Source organism: Candoia aspera, chromosome 1, assembly GCF_035149785.1.
Source record: "Candoia aspera isolate rCanAsp1 chromosome 1, rCanAsp1.hap2, whole genome shotgun sequence".
Classification (NCBI taxonomy): domain Eukaryota; kingdom Metazoa; phylum Chordata; class Lepidosauria; order Squamata; family Boidae; genus Candoia; species Candoia aspera.
In genome coordinates, this window is record NC_086153.1 from 230,362,105 (window position 1) to 230,382,436 (window position 20,332).

At 43.2% G+C, this 20,332-nt stretch overlaps 3 protein-coding genes across 3 annotated transcripts; all 3 read right to left on the reverse strand.

Annotated features, from left to right (window-relative positions):
* Positions 1-266: 266 nt before the first annotated feature.
* LOC134487326 (olfactory receptor 5AP2-like) lies at positions 267-1,205 on the reverse strand. Its single transcript, XM_063289063.1, has one exon. It carries the CDS (start codon positions 1,203-1,205, stop codon positions 267-269), a length of 939 nt encoding a protein of 312 aa, XP_063145133.1.
* A 7,228-nt stretch (positions 1,206-8,433) lies between these two features.
* LOC134487329 (olfactory receptor 5AS1-like) lies at positions 8,434-9,832 on the reverse strand (the record flags this gene model as incomplete). Its single annotated transcript, XM_063289066.1, has 2 exons — positions 8,924-9,832; positions 8,434-8,442 (listed from the first exon to the last, which is right to left on the reverse strand). Coding segments are annotated over exons 1-2 (918 nt in total), but the record flags the coding sequence as incomplete, so codon positions are not given.
* Positions 9,833-17,151: 7,319 nt separating this feature from the next.
* On the reverse strand, positions 17,152-18,090 carry LOC134487328 (olfactory receptor 5AS1-like). The gene has a single exon (XM_063289065.1). The coding sequence runs from the start codon at positions 18,088-18,090 to the stop codon at positions 17,152-17,154; it is 939 nt and encodes a 312-aa protein (XP_063145135.1).
* Between the last annotated feature and the right edge of the window lie 2,242 nt (positions 18,091-20,332).

A 20,332-nucleotide genomic window follows, 5' to 3' on the forward strand; every position in this document is an offset into this window, starting at 1 on the left:
TTGATGAAGGGAGTCCCCTTTTTCGGAGAGATGGGTGGTGACAGAAATTTGAAAAACAAACAAACAAGCAAACAAATAATGCCCAGTGACAGACAGAGACAATTTGTTGTACAAATAAAAGAAACCCATCACAAAAGCTTCAGAGGGACAGGCAAAGAATAACCCTAAAACAATTGAACATATCACAAAGATTTTTCTAAGAGTGATAGAACGCATTTATGGCAAGTGAATGGCATGAATATGTGCCCCTAAATTTTGTGTGCAACTCACTTGGAAATGGCTATTCTTTGACATGCTTTCTTCATGGCATTTTTAACTTCTTTATTCCTTAAACTATATATGATGGGGTTGAGCATAGGAATTATCACTGTGTAAAAGACAGACACAATCTTGTCTTGCTCCAAGGAGTAGCTGGAGCTAGGCCGCAGGTACATGAAGAGCAGAGTCCCATAGAAAGTGCTGACAGCAATCAGGTGGGAAGAGCAGGTGGAGAGTGCTTTGTAAATGCCTTCCAGGGAGTGCATTTGGAGGATGGTGGCAAGGATACAGAAATAGGAGATTACCACGATGGACGTGGTGGCCACCTCATTAAAGCCTACAAAAGCAAATAGTAGAATCTGAGCGAGTTGGATGTCAGAACAATAAAGATGAGCCAGAGGAGGTCCATCACAGAAGAAATGGTTGATGAGGTTGGAATTACAGCAGTTTAATGTTAAACGAAATCCCACATTTACAGATGCATTAAGAAATCCGGCTACATAGCACACCACCACTAATAGAATGCAGACAGTTTTGGACATGATGGTTGTGTACATCAGTGGGTTGCAGATGGCCACATAGCGGTCATATGCCATCACAGCCAGAAGGTAGCATTCAGTAGTTGCACAACCTGCATAAAAGTATTGCTGTAAGAAACATCCAGGGTATGAGATGACTTTCCTCTGTACCAGGAAATTCACCAGCATCTTGGGGGTGACAATGGATGAGTAGCAGAGGTCTAAGAAGGATAAGTTGCTCAGAAGGAAATACATGGGGGTTTGAAGGTGAGAGTCAGTTTTCACAATCACAATGATCCCAAGATTCCCCACAACCGTGGTAATATAAATCAGTAGGAATATCACAAAGAGTGCATGCCTCAGGGCAACATGATCTGTGAATCCTAAAAGAATGAACTCTTCCACCTCAGTGCAGTTTCCTCCAGCCATCGCAGTGGTTTAGCTTATTCTGCACTGAAAGAGAAAATCACGCACAATTGGATCTTGAAGCCGAAGGGAAGTTTCTGATGGGAGTCAAACATTAGGTTGAGACTCCAGGAAACCCTTGTCAGCCGCAGGGATGTTTGCATGCAATATATTTCATCTTCCTTTTTAAGGAAATTTAATTATAAAATGAGTAAAACATTATCTTTAAACAGCTTGGCAAACTCAAACGCACTTTGTCTATTAGCTTTCTCAATGGAGTTCAGTTTCATGAATGCTGATGGCAAGGAAATTAGGTCATTCTTTTTCTTGTTTTCTTTCCCGTTTTGAAAATCCATTTTCATTTTGCTAGGTTGCGACGGACAACGCCAGTGACCATAGTACTAACAGTCGTAGAAACTTCTCTTCTGCTCCTACCCATTTGGAAAGCAAAAATTATTGATCAAGGTCTACTGTAACTCCTTTTTGCTATCTATTTTTCTCCCTGGGTGGCAGGTTCAGCTATTCTGACAACAGTGAAAGAGTTTAGCATGAGGTTTATTTAGCAGATTATCATTATTTTTCCCATTCATAAGAAGCTGAATGGGAAGGCAGTCCTGCATATGATTGTGAGTTCTGTGCAACCTGTTTCTGATGTTCTGAGGAGAATATCAAAACAGGGCTATCTGCACACAAGACCTTGGTTATATTGGCAGGTTTGGTGAAAACCCATGATGATAGTTCCGTTAAATATATTTAGAAAATAAAACGCTAAGAGTGGGAGATGGCAGGGAGGACACTTAATTGAGGACATGGAAAACCAAGAAGAGGGAATAGAATAGAGCATTTTGATTTCTGCTGTTTTGTAAAAGAAGTTCCTTAAATTTATGGGTTTAATATCTTTTGGCTGCAGTATTTTTTAATTTTTTAATTGCTAAATTTTATTCTTAGCTTTCTTTTACCTTCTAAATTCTCTAAATGGCTGTGCATCTGGCAGTTTGGGGGGATGTTTTAAGGAAACACAGCATGAGATTTAGAAGTCAATTCGATCTACACTTTTGTGGATGTTCTAGATCAGACTTCCCCAGCTTGGACATGCTGCAAATGTACTATTTTCAACTCCCCAAACTCTCCACAATAACCATGCTAGCTGAGGAATTCTGGTAAATGAAGTCCACATGAGCAGAGTCCAGATTTCCTGTCATGAAATAGTCTCACCCAAAAACAAATATTCAGTGACAGAATGTTTTCAGAACATTGAGACCACACAACTAGGATGCATTCCTGGTTGAAGACTGTAGTATGTGGTTAATGACCTTGATAAGAGATAAGCAGAGACTGCCCCCCACCCCACCCCCAGGGGCTAATTTTTAGAAAGTGGTGCTGGAAGGTACTTCATTAGTACCTGGGCCACTGATCTGTGTCCCTCAGCTTGCCTCTGCTTCCCCCATATTGTTTAAGGCATAGAGGAATGTCTGGGAAGGTGTGTGAGGTTTTAAATCTGCTACTCCCTGTATGAAGGTGACAACAATTCCGAGTTTTTCCACTGAAACCAAATGCAGCTGTTCCCGTTCTACTGCAGTGGCTGAGATTAGTAACAGACCTGATGAAGGCAAACCAACTGCATCGTGATCCAGATACGAAAGAACCTGTTCCTTGTACAGTCAAAAAGAAGACGATGGAACAGGGATTCTACCTGTGCTAGGGAAAGTTATACTTCTCTTGAAATCTCTCATTCATAGTTTGGGATGAAGCCAATTTTGTGGCCTGCTAGAACCACTGAAATGGAGCAGAGCTTGACAGAGCTTAGAAGCTGGCACAGAAAAAATATTATCTTAAAATAGCTTCAGTGAGCATGCCAGAGAAATACAGGTTATGGATCTTACACATTCGGTCCTCCCAAGCATAAAGAATCACACACTTAGACACATTAGGTTGAGATAAGTGAAATAATTTCTTATTGACTCTATTGTTGCTTCTGCAATATCCACCTTGGTGGAAAAGATGAAGTTCCTTTGTTCTTCTTTTCTTTCTAATAACATAGTTTGCCCTAAACTCTCAGCCCTACCGCTGCCAAGAACTGCATGGAAGAAAGGGGAATTCCAGGCCCACCACAGGGTGCCCAGAATGGAGGAGAGCAGCACACATCCCTGTGCTTGCCTCTGATGGAGAAGAAGGAAGAAAGAAAGAGGAAGTGGGAGTGGCAACAAACAGCTTCCTCAAAGTTACATTGTGGGACAACTTAATTCACATGCAAATGAGGCATGCTGGATTTGCCAGAACTTCCCACATGGGAGTCTGTGTCTGGATGCTCAATCTTTGATGGTGCTCAGGAGTTTCTTTGCTCCACTAAGACTCGCATGTTTGTTCCTGGACGTGTCAGTTCAGTCATAAAGGGCAAATCCTACTTACATCCCCTTTGTGCCAGTGTAACTCACCAGATGTTGGACTGAGCTTGAAAACTGCTCAGAAACTTCAGGCTATACGTAATGCAGACCAGACTGCTAACTAGGGCCAATTATAAGAAGCATACACTCTGTTGTGAAAGTAGCCACCGGTCTGTTTGTGGTCTGGCACGATTCAAGGTGCTGGTAATGCTCGGGATGAGCTGGAAACCGGACTTTTTGGAGTATCGTATTCTACCTTACTGGTCTACTGGAGATGGAAGATCTTGAGAAGAGTGCTTTCGGTGGTTCTGTTGCTGAGAGAAGCGAAATTGGTGGGAACGGTGGCTGCAATATTTCAGAAGACGCTGACAGATTTCTGACAGGCGCATGGGGGGGTGGGGGGACCCTCAGTAAGCATTGCAAAGAAACTTTCTCTGAAACCTAACCACCGAATCTTTTATACTCCAGTGACCTGGAGTCAAAAAGACTACCACCACCTTGAAAAATATTGTCTATTGGTTAGTAGAGTTTTACTTCACTAACAATATAAAAGGTCGATACAGGTTTGCCTTTGTTATTACATTCCTTATTTTTGTATTTGTCTAAATAGACACTGAATGCCACACTGGAAGAAGCAATGAATGTGTACTCACCACGGTGTCCCACAAACACTTCGGGGGAAACAAAGTGTGCTTCTTTGATGCTCCTCAGAATTACCTTGAAACTTGTCTCAGAAGGAGGATTCCCATATGAAGAAGCGATTATCTCTACCAGGAAGGCTGGCGCTTATTAGCTGTTTGGTTTTCAACTGTGGGATCCATACTCCCGACGGGCTGCTGTACTACTGAGTCAACCTTCCTATTTACTCTTGGCACGGAGGGGGAGTAATTCCCCTCCCCCCAGCACTACGCTTTCAGGGAGGGGTAAACCAAGATACGCCAACCCTTTTGGGGAGAGTATGCTCTAAGAAATGCCTGGGGACGTTCTTTTCTCAGAACAGCTCCAAAGAGAGCCATCTTCTTTTCGGCAGCTGGCATCTCTCTCCAATTCCCTAGAGTCTTGCAGCATTGGAGCTACTGCAGAAAGTGACCAAGCTGCTCACACAGCTGCCTCTGCTGGCACATGCAACATTGTTCTTGCTGCTGTTGCTGTTGTTGCTGTTGTTGGAAAAAAAGGAAAATATGTGTGTTATTGTTACTATTGCTGTCAGTAGAATTAAAGGCATGCTTGGCTTGAAAAACAACTGCAGGGGAAAGTTTCTTCTCTCTGGAGAGCATTGGATGAAACCGTCAGCTGGGTTAGTACAGAGAATTCTGGAGAAGGCTGGAGAATTTCTGGACAAGAGTCTTGTTAGGTGCCACAGGAAGACCATTTGGAAATTAACACTTACTAGTTAAAATGTTCATAATATCCCCAGAAACTGCTGTTTCCGTACCATGACCTAAAACATTCTAGACCCCAAAACTGTATTGCTTTGTTTATGGTAAGAGATTTAAATTTTAAATGTTACTGGATACTGAATGTGAAAAATGCTCAATTAAACATTATGCACTGAAAAAGATGGTTAGTATTAATTCCCCCCTTACCTCTTTGGGTGGTATGTGTCTTCCTCAACCTTGGGTCCTCCACCAGAGGCCTGGGAGTTTGCTGGTTCTGCGCAGTATCTTGGCTGTTCCTAGCGCTGCACTCTTCTGGACGGAGAGCTCTGAGGTTGCTCCTGGGATCTGCTGGAGCCACTCTCCCAGCTTGGGAGTCACAGCCCTGAGTGCTCCTACCACCACTGGGACCACTTTGGCCTTCACTTTCCACACCCTCTCTAGTTCCTCCTTCAGCCCCTGGCACTTTTCCAGCTTCTCATACTCATATTCATAAAACATGAATATTCATGAAAACATATTGATAAAACATTGGATTATTGTGACCCACAGACTCCTTCAGTCAGGCTTGATTCTTGGTGTCTGTCCGTGCAGTCCTTTGAGCAAAAATACGGAAGTGTTTGCCATTGCTTTCTCCTAGGATGTTTTTTCAACTCCCCAGTCTAACCTACCATCCTGGTATTTCGTGGGGTTTGCATCCAAGCACTAAGCAAATCCATCTCTGCTTTCCAAGAAAAGCAAGGTCACCTAGGTGCTGTCACCTGTTGGCATGTATCAAGTGACCAAGCAAGGTCACCTAGTGTCATGTCCCCTATGGCGATGTATACATAACATCACAATGGGGAACATGCCTTTTCGGTGAAGGGGAGGGGGGAGGAAAGAATCAGTGCTAATCCCATAAGCACTGAAAGACAATACAGATAAAGGACAAAGGAGCCATACCTTTGCCCTGACCCGGGAAGCCATCATCCTATCTCCCTGACATCTCTGCATTACCATGGGGGACACACCTGCTCCGGACACAGGAAGAGGACAGAGGTAATCAGCGCTAATCCCCCTGATCGCCCATCGAGACTCCAGAATCACCCCCTGATCGCCCATCGAGACTCCGGGTTCACCGTCGGTCAGGACTTTGGGACAATGGGGGGTGGGGAAGGATCAGGTCTGCACCGCGGGTATTTACCAGCTACCTCACACGCCATGTGCTCATTCCCGTCTTTCTCCATGTCTGCATTCTATTCTTAATAAACCAGATATCCTTAGCCCTGGCTGGTGAGTCTGTGTTTTTTCTGAATAAGGCAACCATCACACCTAGGTGCTGTCACCTGCTGGCTCCAAAGCCACACCACGGCTGCCTGTATGCGGTGGCCACCAGCAGAAATTTGCAAAGAACAGGTCTAGGCACTAGCTGTGAGCTGGTTCAAATGGAAAGGCTACATGGAACTTTTTGAGATGTTTTCTGTTAACTCCCTCACACATATGATTATATATAATAAAAGTAAAAGAAACCAACAAACAAACCCTTAAGAACCTACTTTATGACTGACTCTTGAGGCTAAAGAAAAGCAATCATCATCGTCGTCATCATCATCATCATCATCATCATCATCACCATCACCATCTTTTTAAAAGGACAGTATGTGCAAATATGTGATTCACAACACTTAGTATCTGAATGTAAGATACAATGAATTTATTGTTTAAAAAAATACTGTAAGTACATGTCTTAACTTGTTTGTGCCACTATGAGCCAATGAACTAAAAAGGAAAGATATATTACTTGCCGCATTCAGACTGAGATTATCCTAAAGCGTAAGTATATTATGTGAAGAAGGGTCAAATTCATACCTCCATCTCAATCTCTTCAAACCATGCAGCCGTTAGCGCTGGAAATAGACTGCAACTTTGAGTGTAAAAAACCCCAAATATCTCTCATAATATCAGAGGAATCACTGTAACTTTTTAACTGTTACGGCAAAGACATATTGTCATGGTATTTTTTCTTTTCTGACTATTCTAGTTTTCCTTCCTTCCTTCCTTCCTTCCTTCCTTCCTTCCTTCCTTCCTTCCTTCCTTCCTTCCTTCCTTCCTTCCTTCCTATAAAAGCAACCATGAATGAATAAAAATAATTTTCTTTTTTGTGGGGTCCACATCCAAACCAAAGGTAAATTAGCTCAACTGCCCAAGAAGGACAATGGGGTGGGATGAGACAACCCAGAACAGACATGGAAGCAGCCACAAAGAAACATGTGGAAGTGGCCAGAATCGTCCAGTCAACGCACCCACTTCCTGCACTTAAGCCAGATTTTCTGAAAGACTTTTCTGCCCAGGCTTTTCCTCTCGGTCAAAATGTACCTTGTGACAATGTTGAGATTGTGTGCTGATTTGTGGCTGGATGATCTGAATATATCCAGCACCTCCTGATGTTATGTGTTAAGAAGCTGGTGACTTTGACCCCGTATTTTTGATCAACAATGCTATAGAGGGACTTGAATTTTTTCTTAAAGTCAGAGTATAAACAGTGGCACAATATTTTGCTCTGAGAAACCAATTTGTCAGGAGCTTCCACAAGACAAGGGCCTAAAGCTTACATGCTGATGCTGCTACACTCTGGATTGTGCCTAGATAACCTTCATCAGCTTGGTATTGTCCTATCCCAGGCCAAGCACAAACAAGCACACAGAGAGGTGGTTGCAAATTTTACTGATAGGATTTGTGAAGTAAATAAACAAAGGAAATGTGAGTGCAATGTGAGTAGAGAAACAAGTCCCCAAAAGTTAAGCAAGCTTGCCTTAAAAGAGTTCCAGCCCAAAAGAGCCGGCACAAGGGTGGTCAAGCAAACGTTGTAGAAGGTTCGTCAGCCACTCCAGGTCCAGAGTCAAAGTCCCAAGGTTTCAAATTGGGAGTCAAGGCCCACGGAGTCTGGGTAAATGAACGGTTGTGGCCAACGGAGAGTCTTGAGCTCATGCTCTTCTTAAACAGAAGCAGCCTCGGTGCTGCTCATTCGGAAGGGCGAGGGGCCTTTCTTGAGAGTGCCTTTGCTCTGCTCTGCTCTCCTCTCTGCATGGCGAGCCCTCGCACTGGGAGGTGGTGGCAGCTCAGACTCCTCATCTTGTGAGAGCGAGACAGGTGGCAGCTGTGCCTGCTGCTTACCGGACAGCCCCACCTCCCCTGCCTACAGCTCCTCAGGCAGCGGTTCATCCATCCAGCAACTCTGGAACAGGCTGCTCATTGTCATTCTCCTCCTCTGAGTCTGAGCTCCCCATGGCAGGTGTCATAAATACAGTAAATGTCACATCAGGCCAACATGCGATATTGCTTGGAGGGAGGGAGCTCATGAGCATGTGGACAGATGCCCATCCTAGCTGGACAGAAAATATCTATTTGTGGATTGCATTCATTCATTCATTCATTCATTCATTCATTCATTCATTCATTCATTCATTCATTCATTCATTCATTCATAATATTTATATGGCCACCCAACTCACGAAAAAGTGACTCTGGTTGGTATACAATAAAACTTTAAAACAGTTAACCTCTAAATTCAATGATTATTTTAAAAAATAAAAAAATCACAAAAGCTAAGAGAGGATAGCAGATCTTAACAACAACGAAGGAACCTCAGTACTTTACCACTCCCCTCGGGGTCCCTGGCCTGATGGCCTAACCAGGTTTTGGGGGACTTCCAGAAAATCAACAGGGATAGAGCCTCCCTCACTTCGGCTGTGGGGGGGGGGATGTTCCATAAGTCGGGTGGCATGGCAGAGAAAGCCCACCTCCTGGGACCCACCAAGTGTTGATCCCTTTTATTCCCTCTGATAAGCCATTTGATTTGATTTATGGGCTTTCCTTTTATCCCCATTGAGCTCTACATTTTTTCTAAGTGAGATAGAACACATTTATGGCAAGTGAATGGCATGAATATGTGCCCCTAAATTTTGTGTGCAACTCACTTGGAAATGGCTATTCTTTGACATGCTTTCTTCATGGCATTTTTAACTTCTTTATTCCTTAAACTATATATGATGGGGTTGAGCATAGGAATTATCACTGTGTAAAAGACAGACACGATCTTGTCTTGCTCCAAGGAGTAGCTGGAGCTAGGCCGCAGGTACATGAAGAGCACAGTCCCATAGAAAGTGCTGACAGCAATCAGGTGGGAAGAGCAGGTGGAGAGTGCTTTGTAAATGCCTTGCAGGGAGTGCATTTGGAGGATGGTGGCAAGGATACAGAAATAGGAGATTACCACGATGGATGTGGTGGCCACCTCATTAAAGCCTACCAAAGCAAATAGTAGAATCTGAGCGAGTTGGATGTCAGAACAATAAAGATGAGCCAGAGGAGGTCCATCACAGAAGAAATGGTTGATGAGGTTGGAATTACAGCAGTCTAATGTTAAACGAAATCCCACATTTACAGATGAATTCAGAAATCCGGCTACATAGCACACCACCACTAATAGAATGCAGACAGTTTTGGACATGATGGTTGTGTACATCAGTGGGTTGCAGATGGCCACATAGCGGTCATATGCCATCACAGCCAGAAGGTAGCATTCAGTAGTTGCACAACCTGCATAAAAGTATTGCTGTAAGAAACATCCAGGGTATGAGATGACTTTCCTCTGTACCAGGAAATTCACCAGCATCTTGGGGGTGACAACGGATGAGTAGCAGAGGTCTAAGAAGGATAAGTTGCTCAGAAGGAAATACATGGGGGTTTGAAGGTGAGAGTCAGTTTTCACAATCACAATGATCCCAAGATTCCCCACAACCGTGGTAATATAAATCAGTAGGAATATCACAAAGAGTGCATGCCTCAGGGCAACATGATCTGTGAATCCTAAAAGAATGAACTCTTCCACCTCAGTGCAGTTTCCTCCAGCCATCGCAGTGGTTTAGCTTATTCTGCACTGAAAGAGAAAATCACGCACAATTGGATCTTGAAGCCGAAGGGAAGTTTCTGATGGGAGTCAAACATTAGGTTGAGACTCCAGGAAACCCTTGTCAGCCGCAGGGATGTTTGCATGCAATATATTTCATCTTCCTTTTTAAGGAAATTTAATTATAAAATGAGTAAAACATTATCTTTAAACAGCTTGGCAAACTCAAACGCACTTTGTCTATTAGCTTTCTCAATGGAGTTCAGTTTCATGAATGCTGATGGCAAGGAAATTAGGTCATTCTTTTTCTTGTTTTCTTTCCCGTTTTGAAAATCCATTTTCATTTTGCTAGGTTGCGAGGGACAATGCCAGTGACCATAGTACTAACAGTCGTAGAAACTTCTCTTCTGCTCCTACCCATTTGGAAAGCAAAAATTATTGATCAAGGTCTACTGTAACTCCTTTTTGCTATCTATTTTTCTGCCTGGGTGGCAGGTTCAGCTATTCTGACAACAGTGAAAGAGTTCAGCATGAGGTTTATTTAACAGATTATCATTATTTTTCCCATTCATAAGAAGCTGAATGGGAAGGCAGTCCTGCATATGATTGTGAGTTCTGTGCTCCCTGTTTCTGATGTTCTGAGGAGAATATCAAAACAGGGCTATCTGCACACAAGACCTTGGTTATATTGGCATGTTTGGTGAAAACCCATGATGATAGTTCCGTTAAATATATTTAGAAAATAAAACGCTAAGAGTGGGAGATGGCAGGGAGGACACTTAATTGAGGATATGGAAAACCAAGAAGAGGGAATAGAATAGAGCATTTTGATTTCTGCTGTTTTGTAAAAGAAGTTCCTTAAATTTATGGGTTTAATATCTTTTGGCTGCAGTATTTTTTAATTTTTTAATTGCTAAATTTTATTCTTAGCTTTCTTTTACCTTCTAAATTCTCTAAATGGCTGTGCATCTGGCAGTTTGGGGGGATGTTTTAAGGAAACACAGCATGAGATTTAGAAGTCAATTCGATCTACACTTTTGTGGATGTTCTAGATCAGACTTCCCCAGCTTGGACATGCTGCAAATGTACTATTTTCAACTCCCCAAACTCTCCACAATAACCATGCTAGCTGAGGAATTCTGGTAAATGAAGTCCACATGAGCAGAGTCCAGATTTCCTGTCATGAAATAGTCTCACCCCAAAACAAATATTCAGTGACAGAATGTTTTCAGAACATTGAGACCACACAACTAGGATGCATTCCTGGTTGAAGACTGTAGTATGTGGCTAATGACCCTGATGAGAGATAAGCAGAGACTGCCCCCCACCCCGCCCCCAGGGGCTAATTTTTAGAAAGTGGTGCTGGAAGGTACTTCATTAGTACCTGGGCCACTGATCTGTGTCCCTCAGCTTGCCTCTGCTACCTTCATATTGTTTAAGGCATAGAGGAATGTCTGGGAAGGTGTGTGAGGTTTTAAATCTGCTACTCCCTGTATGAAGGTGACAACAATTCCGTGTTTTTCCACTGAAACCAAATGCAGCTGTTCCCGTTCTACTGCAGTGGCTGAGATTAGTAACAGACCTGATGAAGGCAAACCAACTGCATCGTGATCCAGATATGAAAGAACCTGTTCCTTGTCCAGTCAAAAAGAAGACGATGGAACAGGGATTCTACCTGTGCTAGGGAAAGTTATACTTCTCTTGAAATCTCTCATTCATAGTTTGGGATGAAGCCAATTTTGTGGCCTGCTAGAACCACTGAAATGGAGCAGAGCTTGACAGAGCTTAGAAGCTGGCACAGAAAAAATATTATCTTAAAATAGCTTCAGTGAGCATGCCAGAGAAATACAGGTTATGGATCTTACACATTCGGTCCTCCCAAGCATAAAGAATCACACACTTAGACACATTAGGTTGAGATAAGTGAAATAATTTCTTATTGACTCTATTGTTGCTTCTGCAATATCCACCTTGGTGGAAAAGATGAAGTTCCTTTGTTCTTCTTTTCTTTCTAATAACATAGTTTGCCCTAAACTCTCAGCCCTACCGCTGCCAAGCACTGCATGGAAGAAAGGGGAATTCCAGGCCCACCACAGGGTGCCCAGAATGGAGGAGAGCAGCACACATCCCTGTGCTTGCCTCTGATGGAGAAGAAGGAAGAAAGAAAGAGGAAGTGGGAGTGGCAACAAACAGCTTCCTCAAAGTTACATTGTGGGACAACTTAATTCACATGCAAATGAGGCATGCTGGATTTGCCAGAACTTCCCACATGGGAGTCTGTGTCTGGATGCTCAATCTTTGATGGTGCTCAGGAGTTTCTTTGCTCCACTAAGACTCGCATGTTTGTTCCTGGACGTGTCAGTTCAGTCATAAAGGGCAAATCCTACTTACATCCCCTTTGTGCCAGTGTAACTCACCGGATGTTGGACTGAGCTTGAAAACTGCTCAGAAACTTCAGGCTATACGTAATGCAGACCAGACTGCTAACTAGGGCCAATTATAAGAAGCATACACTCTGTTGTGAAAGTAGCCACCGGTCTGTTTGTGATCTGGCACGATTCAAGGTGCTGGTAATGCTCGGTATGAGCTGGAAACCGGACTTTTTGGAGTATCGTATTCTACCTTACTGGTCTACTGGAGATGGAAGATCTTGAGAAGAGTGCTTTCGGTGGTTCTGTTGCTGAGAGAAGCGAAATTGGTGGGAACGGTGGCTGCAATATTTCAGAAGACGCTGACAGATTTCTGACAGGCGCATGGGGGGGTGGGGGGACCCTCAGTAAGCATTGCAAAGAAACTTTCTCTGAAACCTAACCACCGAATCTTTTATACTCCAGTGACCTGGAGTCAAAAAGACTACCACCACCTTGAGAAATATTGTCTATTGCTTAGTAGAGTTTTACTTCACTAACAATATAAAAGGTCGATACAGGTTTGCCTTTGTATTACATTCCTTATTTTTGTATTTGTCTAAATAGACACTGAATGCCACACTGGAAGAAGCAATGAATGTGTACTCACCACGGTGTCCCACAAACACTTCGGGGGAAACAAAGTGTGCTTCTTTGATGCTCCTCAGAATTACCTTGAAACTTGTCTCAGAAGGAGGATTCCCATATGAAGAAGCGATTATCTCTACCAGGAAGGCTGGCGCTTATTAGCTGTTTGGTTTTCAACTGTGGGATCCATACTCCCGACGGGCTGCTGTACTACTGAGTCAACCTTCCTATTTACTCTTGGCACGGAGGGGGAGTAATTCCCCTCCCCCCAGCACTACGCTTTCAGGGAGGGGTAAACCAAGATACGCCAACCCTTTTGGGGAGAGTGTGCTCTAAGAAATGCCTGGGGACGTTCTTTTCTCAGAACAGCTCCAAAGAGAGCCATCTTCTTTTCGGCAGCTGGCATCTCTCTCCAATTCCCTAGAGTCTTGCAGCATTGGAGCTACTGCAGAAAGTGACCAAGCTGCTCACACAGCTGCCTCTGCTGGCACATGCAACATTGTTCTTGCTGCTGTTGCTGTTGTTGCTGTTGTTGCTGTTGTTGGAAAAAAAGGAAAATATGTGTGTTATTGTTACTATTGCTGTCAGTAGAATTAAAGGCATGCTTGGCTTGAAAAACAACTGCAGGGGAAAGTTTCTTCTCTCTGGAGAGCATTGGATGAAACCGTCAGCTGGGTTAGTACAGAGAATTCTGGAGAAGGCTGGAGAATTTCTGGACAAGAGTCTTGTTAGGTGCCACAGGAAGACCATTTGGAAATTAACACTTACTAGTTAAAATGTTCATAATATCCCCAGAAACTGCTGTTTCCGTACCATGACCTAAAACATTCTAGACCCCAAAACTGTATTGCTTTGTTTATGGTAAGAGATTTAAATTTTAAATGTTACTGGATACTGAATGTGAAAAATGCTCAACTAAACATTATGCACTGAAAAAGATGGTTAGTATTAATTCCCCCCTTACCTCTTTGGGTGGTATGTGTCTTCCTCAACCTTGGGTCCTCCACCAGAGGCCTGGGAGTTTGCTGGTTCTGCGCAGTATCTTGGCTGTTCCTAGCGCTGCACTCTTCTGGACGGAGAGCTCTGAGGTTGCTCCTGGGATCTGCTGGAGCCACTCTCCCAGCTTGGGAGTCACAGCCCTGAGTGCTCCTACCACCACTGGGACCACTTTGGCCTTCACTTTCCACACCCTCTCTAGTTCCTCCTTCAGCCCCTGGCACTTTTCCAGCTTCTCATACTCATATTCATAAAACATGAATATTCATGAAAACATATTGATAAAACATTGGATTATTGTGACCCACAGACTCCTTCAGTCAGGCTTGATTCTTGGTGTCTGTCCGTGCAGTCCTTTGAGCAAAAATACGGAAGTGTTTGCCATTGCTTTCTCCTAGGATGTTTTTTCAACTCCCCAGTCTAACCTACCATCCTGGTATTTCGTGGGGTTTGCATCCAAGCACTAAGCAAATCCATCTCTGCTTTCCAAGAAAAGCAAGGTCACCTAGGTGCTGTCACCTGTTGGCATGTATCAAGTGACCAAGCAAGGTCACCTAGTGTCATGTCCCCTATGGCGATGTATACATAACATCACAATGGGGAACATGCCTTTCCGGTGAAGGGGAGGGGGGAGGAAAGAATCAGTGCTAATCCCATAAGCACTGAAAGACAATACAGATAAAGGACAAAGGAGCCATACCTTTGCCCTGACTCGGGAAGCCATCATCCTATCTCCCTGACATCTCTGCATTACCATGCGGTGGCCACCAGCAGAAATTTGCAAAGAACAGGTCTAGGCACTAGCTGTGAGCTGGTTCAAATGGAAAGGCTACATGGAACTTTTTGAGATGTTTTCTGTTAACTCCCTCACACATATGATTATATATAATAAAAGTAAAAGAAACCAACAAACAAACCCTTAAGAACCTACTTTATGACTGACTCTTGAGGCTAAAGAAAAGCAATCATCATCGTCGTCATCATCATCATCATCATCATCATCATCACCATCACCATCTTTTTAAAAGGACAGTATGTGCAAATATGTGATTCACAACACTTAGTATCTGAATGTAAGATACAATGAATTTATTGTTTAAAAAAATACTGTAAGTACATGTCTTAACTTGTTTGTGCCACTATGAGCCAATGAACTAAAAAGGAAAGATATATTACTTGCCGCATTCAGACTGAGATTATCCTAAAGCGTAAGTATATTATGTGAAGAAGGGTCAAATTCATACCTCCATCTCAATCTCTTCAAACCATGCAGCCGTTAGCGCTGGAAATAGACTGCAACTTTGAGTGTAAAAAACCCCAAATATCTCTCATAATATCAGAGGAATCACTGTAACTTTTTAACTGTTACGGCAAAGACATATTGTCATGGTATTTTTTCTTTTCTGACTATTCTAGTTTTCCTTCCTTCCTTCCTTCCTTCCTTCCTTCCTTCCTTCCTTCCTTCCTTCCTTCCTTCCTTCCTTCCTTCCTTCCTTCCTTCCTATAAAAGCAACCATGAATGAATAAAAATAATTTTCTTTTTTGTGGGGTCCACATCCAAACCAAAGGTAAATTAGCTCAACTGCCCAAGAAGGACAATGGGGTGGGATGAGACAACCCAGAACAGACATGGAAGCAGCCACAAAGAAACATGTGGAAGTGGCCAGAATCGTCCAGTCAACGCACCCACTTCCTGCACTTAAGCCAGATTTTCTGAAAGACTTTTCTGCCCAGGCTTTTCCTCTCGGTCAAAATGTACCTTGTGACAATGTTGAGATTGTGTGCTGATTTGTGGCTGGATGATCTGAATATATCCAGCACCTCCTGATGTTATGTGTTAAGAAGCTGGTGACTTTGACCCCGTATTTTTGATCAACAATGCTATAGAGGGACTTGAATTTTTTCTTAAAGTCAGAGTATAAACAGTGGCACAATATTTTGCTCTGAGAAACCAATTTGTCAGGAGCTTCCACAAGACAAGGGCCTAAAGCTTACATGCTGATGCTGCTACACTCTGGATTGTGCCTAGATAACCTTCATCAGCTTGGTATTGTCCTATCCCAGGCCAAGCACAAACAAGCACACAGAGAGGTGGTTGCAAATTTTACTGATAGGATTTGTGAAGTAAATAAACAAAGGAAATGTGAGTGCAATGTGAGTAGAGAAACAAGTCCCCAAAAGTTAAGCAAGCTTGCCTTAAAAGAGTTCCAGCCCAAAAGAGCCGGCACAAGGGTGGTCAAGCAAACGTTGTAGAAGGTTCGTCAGCCACTCCAGGTCCAGAGTCAAAGTCCCAAGGTTTCAAATTGGGAGTCAAGGCCCACGGAGTCTGGGTAAATGAACGGTTGTGGCCAACGGAGAGTCTTGAGCTCATGCTCTTCTTAAACAGAAGCAGCCTCGGTGCTGCTCATTCGGAAGGGCGAGGGGCCTTTCTTGAGAGTGCCTTTGCTCTGCTCTGCTCTCCTCTCTGCATGGCGAGCCCTCGCACTGGGAGGTGGTGGCAGCTCAGACTCCTCATCTTGTGAGAGCGAGACAGGTGGCAGCTGTGCCTGCTGCTTACCGGACAGCCCCACCTCCCCTGCCTACAGCTCCTCAGGCAGCGGTTCATCCATCCAGCAACTCTGGAACAGGCTGCTCATTGTCATTCTCCTCCTCTGAGTCTGAGCTCCCCATGGCAGGTGTCATAAATACAGTAAATGTCACATCAGGCCAACATGCGATATTGCTTGGAGGGAGGGAGCTCATGAGCATGTGGACAGATGCCCATCCTAGCTGGACAGAAAATATCTATTTGTGGATTGCATTCATTCATTCATTCATTCATTCATTCATTCATTCATTCATTCATAATATTTATATGGCCACCCAACTCACGAAAAAGTGACTCTGGTTGGTATACAATAAAACTTTAAAACAGTTAACCTCTAAATTCAATGATTATTTTAAAAAATAAAAAAATCACAAAAGCTAAGAGAGGATAGCAGATCTTAACAACAACGAAGGAACCTCAGTACTTTACCACTCCCCTCGGGGTCCCTGGCCTGATGGCCTAACCAGGTTTTGGGGGACTTCCAGAAAATCAACAGGGATAGAGCCTCCCTCACTTCGGCTGTGGGGGGGGGGGATGTTCCATAAGTCGGGTGGCATGGCAGAGAAAGCCCACCTCCTGGGACCCACCAAGTGTTGATCCCTTTTATTCCCTCTGATAAGCCATTTGATTTGATTTATGGGCTTTCCTTTTATCCCCATTGAGCTCTACATTTTTTCTAAGTGAGATAGAACACATTTATGGCAAGTGAATGGCATGAATATGTGCCCCTAAATTTTGTGTGCAACTCACTTGGAAATGGCTATTCTTTGACATGCTTTCTTCATGGCATTTTTAACTTCTTTATTCCTTAAACTATATATGATGGGGTTGAGCATAGGAATTATCACTGTGTAAAAGACAGACACGATCTTGTCTTGCTCCAAGGAGTAGCTGGAGCTAGGCCGCAGGTACATGAAGAGCACAGTCCCATAGAAAGTGCTGACAGCAATCAGGTGGGAAGAGCAGGTGGAGAGTGCTTTGTAAATGCCTTGCAGGGAGTGCATTTGGAGGATGGTGGCAAGGATACAGAAATAGGAGATTACCACGATGGATGTGGTGGCCACCTCATTAAAGCCTACCAAAGCAAATAGTAGAATCTGAGCGAGTTGGATGTCAGAACAATAAAGATGAGCCAGAGGAGGTCCATCACAGAAGAAATGGTTGATGAGGTTGGAATTACAGCAGTCTAATGTTAAACGAAATCCCACATTTACAGATGAATTCAGAAATCCGGCTACATAGCACACCACCACTAATAGAATGCAGACAGTTTTGGACATGATGGTTGTGTACATCAGTGGGTTGCAGATGGCCACATAGCGGTCATATGCCATCACAGCCAGAAGGTAGCATTCAGTAGTTGCACAACCTGCATAAAAGTATTGCTGTAAGAAACATCCAGGGTATGAGATGACTTTCCTCTGTACCAGGAAATTCACCAGCATCTTGGGGGTGACAACGGATGAGTAGCAGAGGTCTAAGAAGGATAAGTTGCTCAGAAGGAAATACATGGGGGTTTGAAGGTGAGAGTCAGTTTTCACAATCACAATGATCCCAAGATTCCCCACAACCGTGGTAATATAAATCAGTAGGAATATCACAAAGAGTGCATGCCTCAGGGCAACATGATCTGTGAATCCTAAAAGAATGAACTCTTCCACCTCAGTGCAGTTTCCTCCAGCCATCGCAGTGGTTTAGCTTATTCTGCACTGAAAGAGAAAATCACGCACAATTGGATCTTGAAGCCGAAGGGAAGTTTCTGATGGGAGTCAAACATTAGGTTGAGACTCCAGGAAACCCTTGTCAGCCGCAGGGATGTTTGCATGCAATATATTTCATCTTCCTTTTTAAGGAAATTTAATTATAAAATGAGTAAAACATTATCTTTAAACAGCTTGGCAAACTCAAACGCACTTTGTCTATTAGCTTTCTCAATGGAGTTCAGTTTCATGAATGCTGATGGCAAGGAAATTAGGTCATTCTTTTTCTTGTTTTCTTTCCCGTTTTGAAAATCCATTTTCATTTTGCTAGGTTGCGAGGGACAATGCCAGTGACCATAGTACTAACAGTCGTAGAAACTTCTCTTCTGCTCCTACCCATTTGGAAAGCAAAAATTATTGATCAAGGTCTACTGTAACTCCTTTTTGCTATCTATTTTTCTCGCTGGGTGGCAGGTTCAGCTATTCTGACAACAGTGAAAGAGTTCAGCATGAGGTTTATTTAACAGATTATCATTATTTTTCCCATTCATAAGAAGCTGAATGGGAAGGCAGTCCTGCATATGATTGTGAGTTCTGTGCAACCTGTTTCTGATGTTCTGAGGAGAATATCAAAACAGGGCTATCTGCACACAAGACCTTGGTTATATTGGCATGTTTGGTGAAAACCCATGATGATAGTTCCGTTAAATATATTTAGAAAATAAAACGCTAAGAGTGGGAGATGGCAGGGAGGACACTTAATTGAGGATATGGAAAACCAAGAAGAGGGAATAGAATAGAGCATTTTGATTTCTGCTGTTTTGTAAAAGAAGTTCCTTAAATTTATGGGTTTAATATCTTTTGGCTGCAGTATTTTTTAATTTTTTAATTGCTAAATTTTATTCTTAGCTTTCTTTTACCTTCTAAATTCTCTAAATGGCTGTGCATCTGGCAGTTTGGGGGGATGTTTTAAGGAAACACAGCATGAGATTTAGAAGTCAATTCGATCTACACTTTTGTGGATGTTCTAGATCAGACTTCCCCAGCTTGGACATGCTGCAAATGTACTATTTTCAACTCCCCAAACTCTCCACAATAACCATGCTAGCTGAGGAATTCTGGTAAATGAAGTCCACATGAGCAGAGTCCAGATTTCCTGTCATGAAATAGTCTCACCCAAAAACAAATATTCAGTGACAGAATGTTTTCAGAACATTGAGACCACACAACTAGGATGCATTCCTGGTTGAAGACTGTAGTATGTGGCTAATGACCCTGATGAGAGATAAGCAGAGACTGCCCCCCACCCCGCCCCCAGGGGCTAATTTTTAGAAAGTGGTGCTGGAAGGTACTTCATTAGTACCTGGGCCACTGATCTGTGTCCCTCAGCTTGCCTCTGCTTCCCCCATATTGTTTAAGGCATAGAGGAATGTCTGGGAAGGTGTGTGAGGTTTTAAATCTGCTACTCCCTGTATGAAGGTGACAACAATTCCGTGTTTTTCCACTGAAACCAAATGCAGCTGTTCCCGTTCTACTGCAGTGGCTGAGATTAGTAACAGACCTGATGAAGGCAAACCAACTGCATCGTGATCCAGATATGAAAGAACCTGTTCCTTGTCCAGTCAAAAAGAAGACGATGGAACAGGGATTCTACCTGTGCTAGGGAAAGTTATACTTCTCTTGAAATCTCTCATTCATAGTTTGGGATGAAGCCAATTTTGTGGCCTGCTAGAACCACTGAAATGGAGCAGAGCTTGACAGAGCTTAGAAGCTGGCACAGAAAAAATATTATCTTAAAATAGCTTCAGTGAGCATGCCAGAGAAATACAGGTTATGGATCTTACACATTCGGTCCTCCCAAGCATAAAGAATCACACACTTAGACACATTAGGTTGAGATAAGTGAAATAATTTCTTATTGACTCTATTGTTGCTTCTGCAATATCCACCTTGGTGGAAAAGATGAAGTTCCTTTGTTCTTCTTTTCTTTCTAATAACATAGTTTGCCCTAAACTCTCAGCCCTACCGCTGCCAAGCACTGCATGGAAGAAAGGGGAATTCCAGGCCCACCACAGGGTGCCCAGAATGGAGGAGAGCAGCACACATCCCTGTGCTTGCCTCTGATGGAGAAGAAGGAAGAAAGAAAGAGGAAGTGGGAGTGGCAACAAACAGCTTCCTCAAAGTTACATTGTGGGACAACTTAATTCACATGCAAATGAGGCATGCT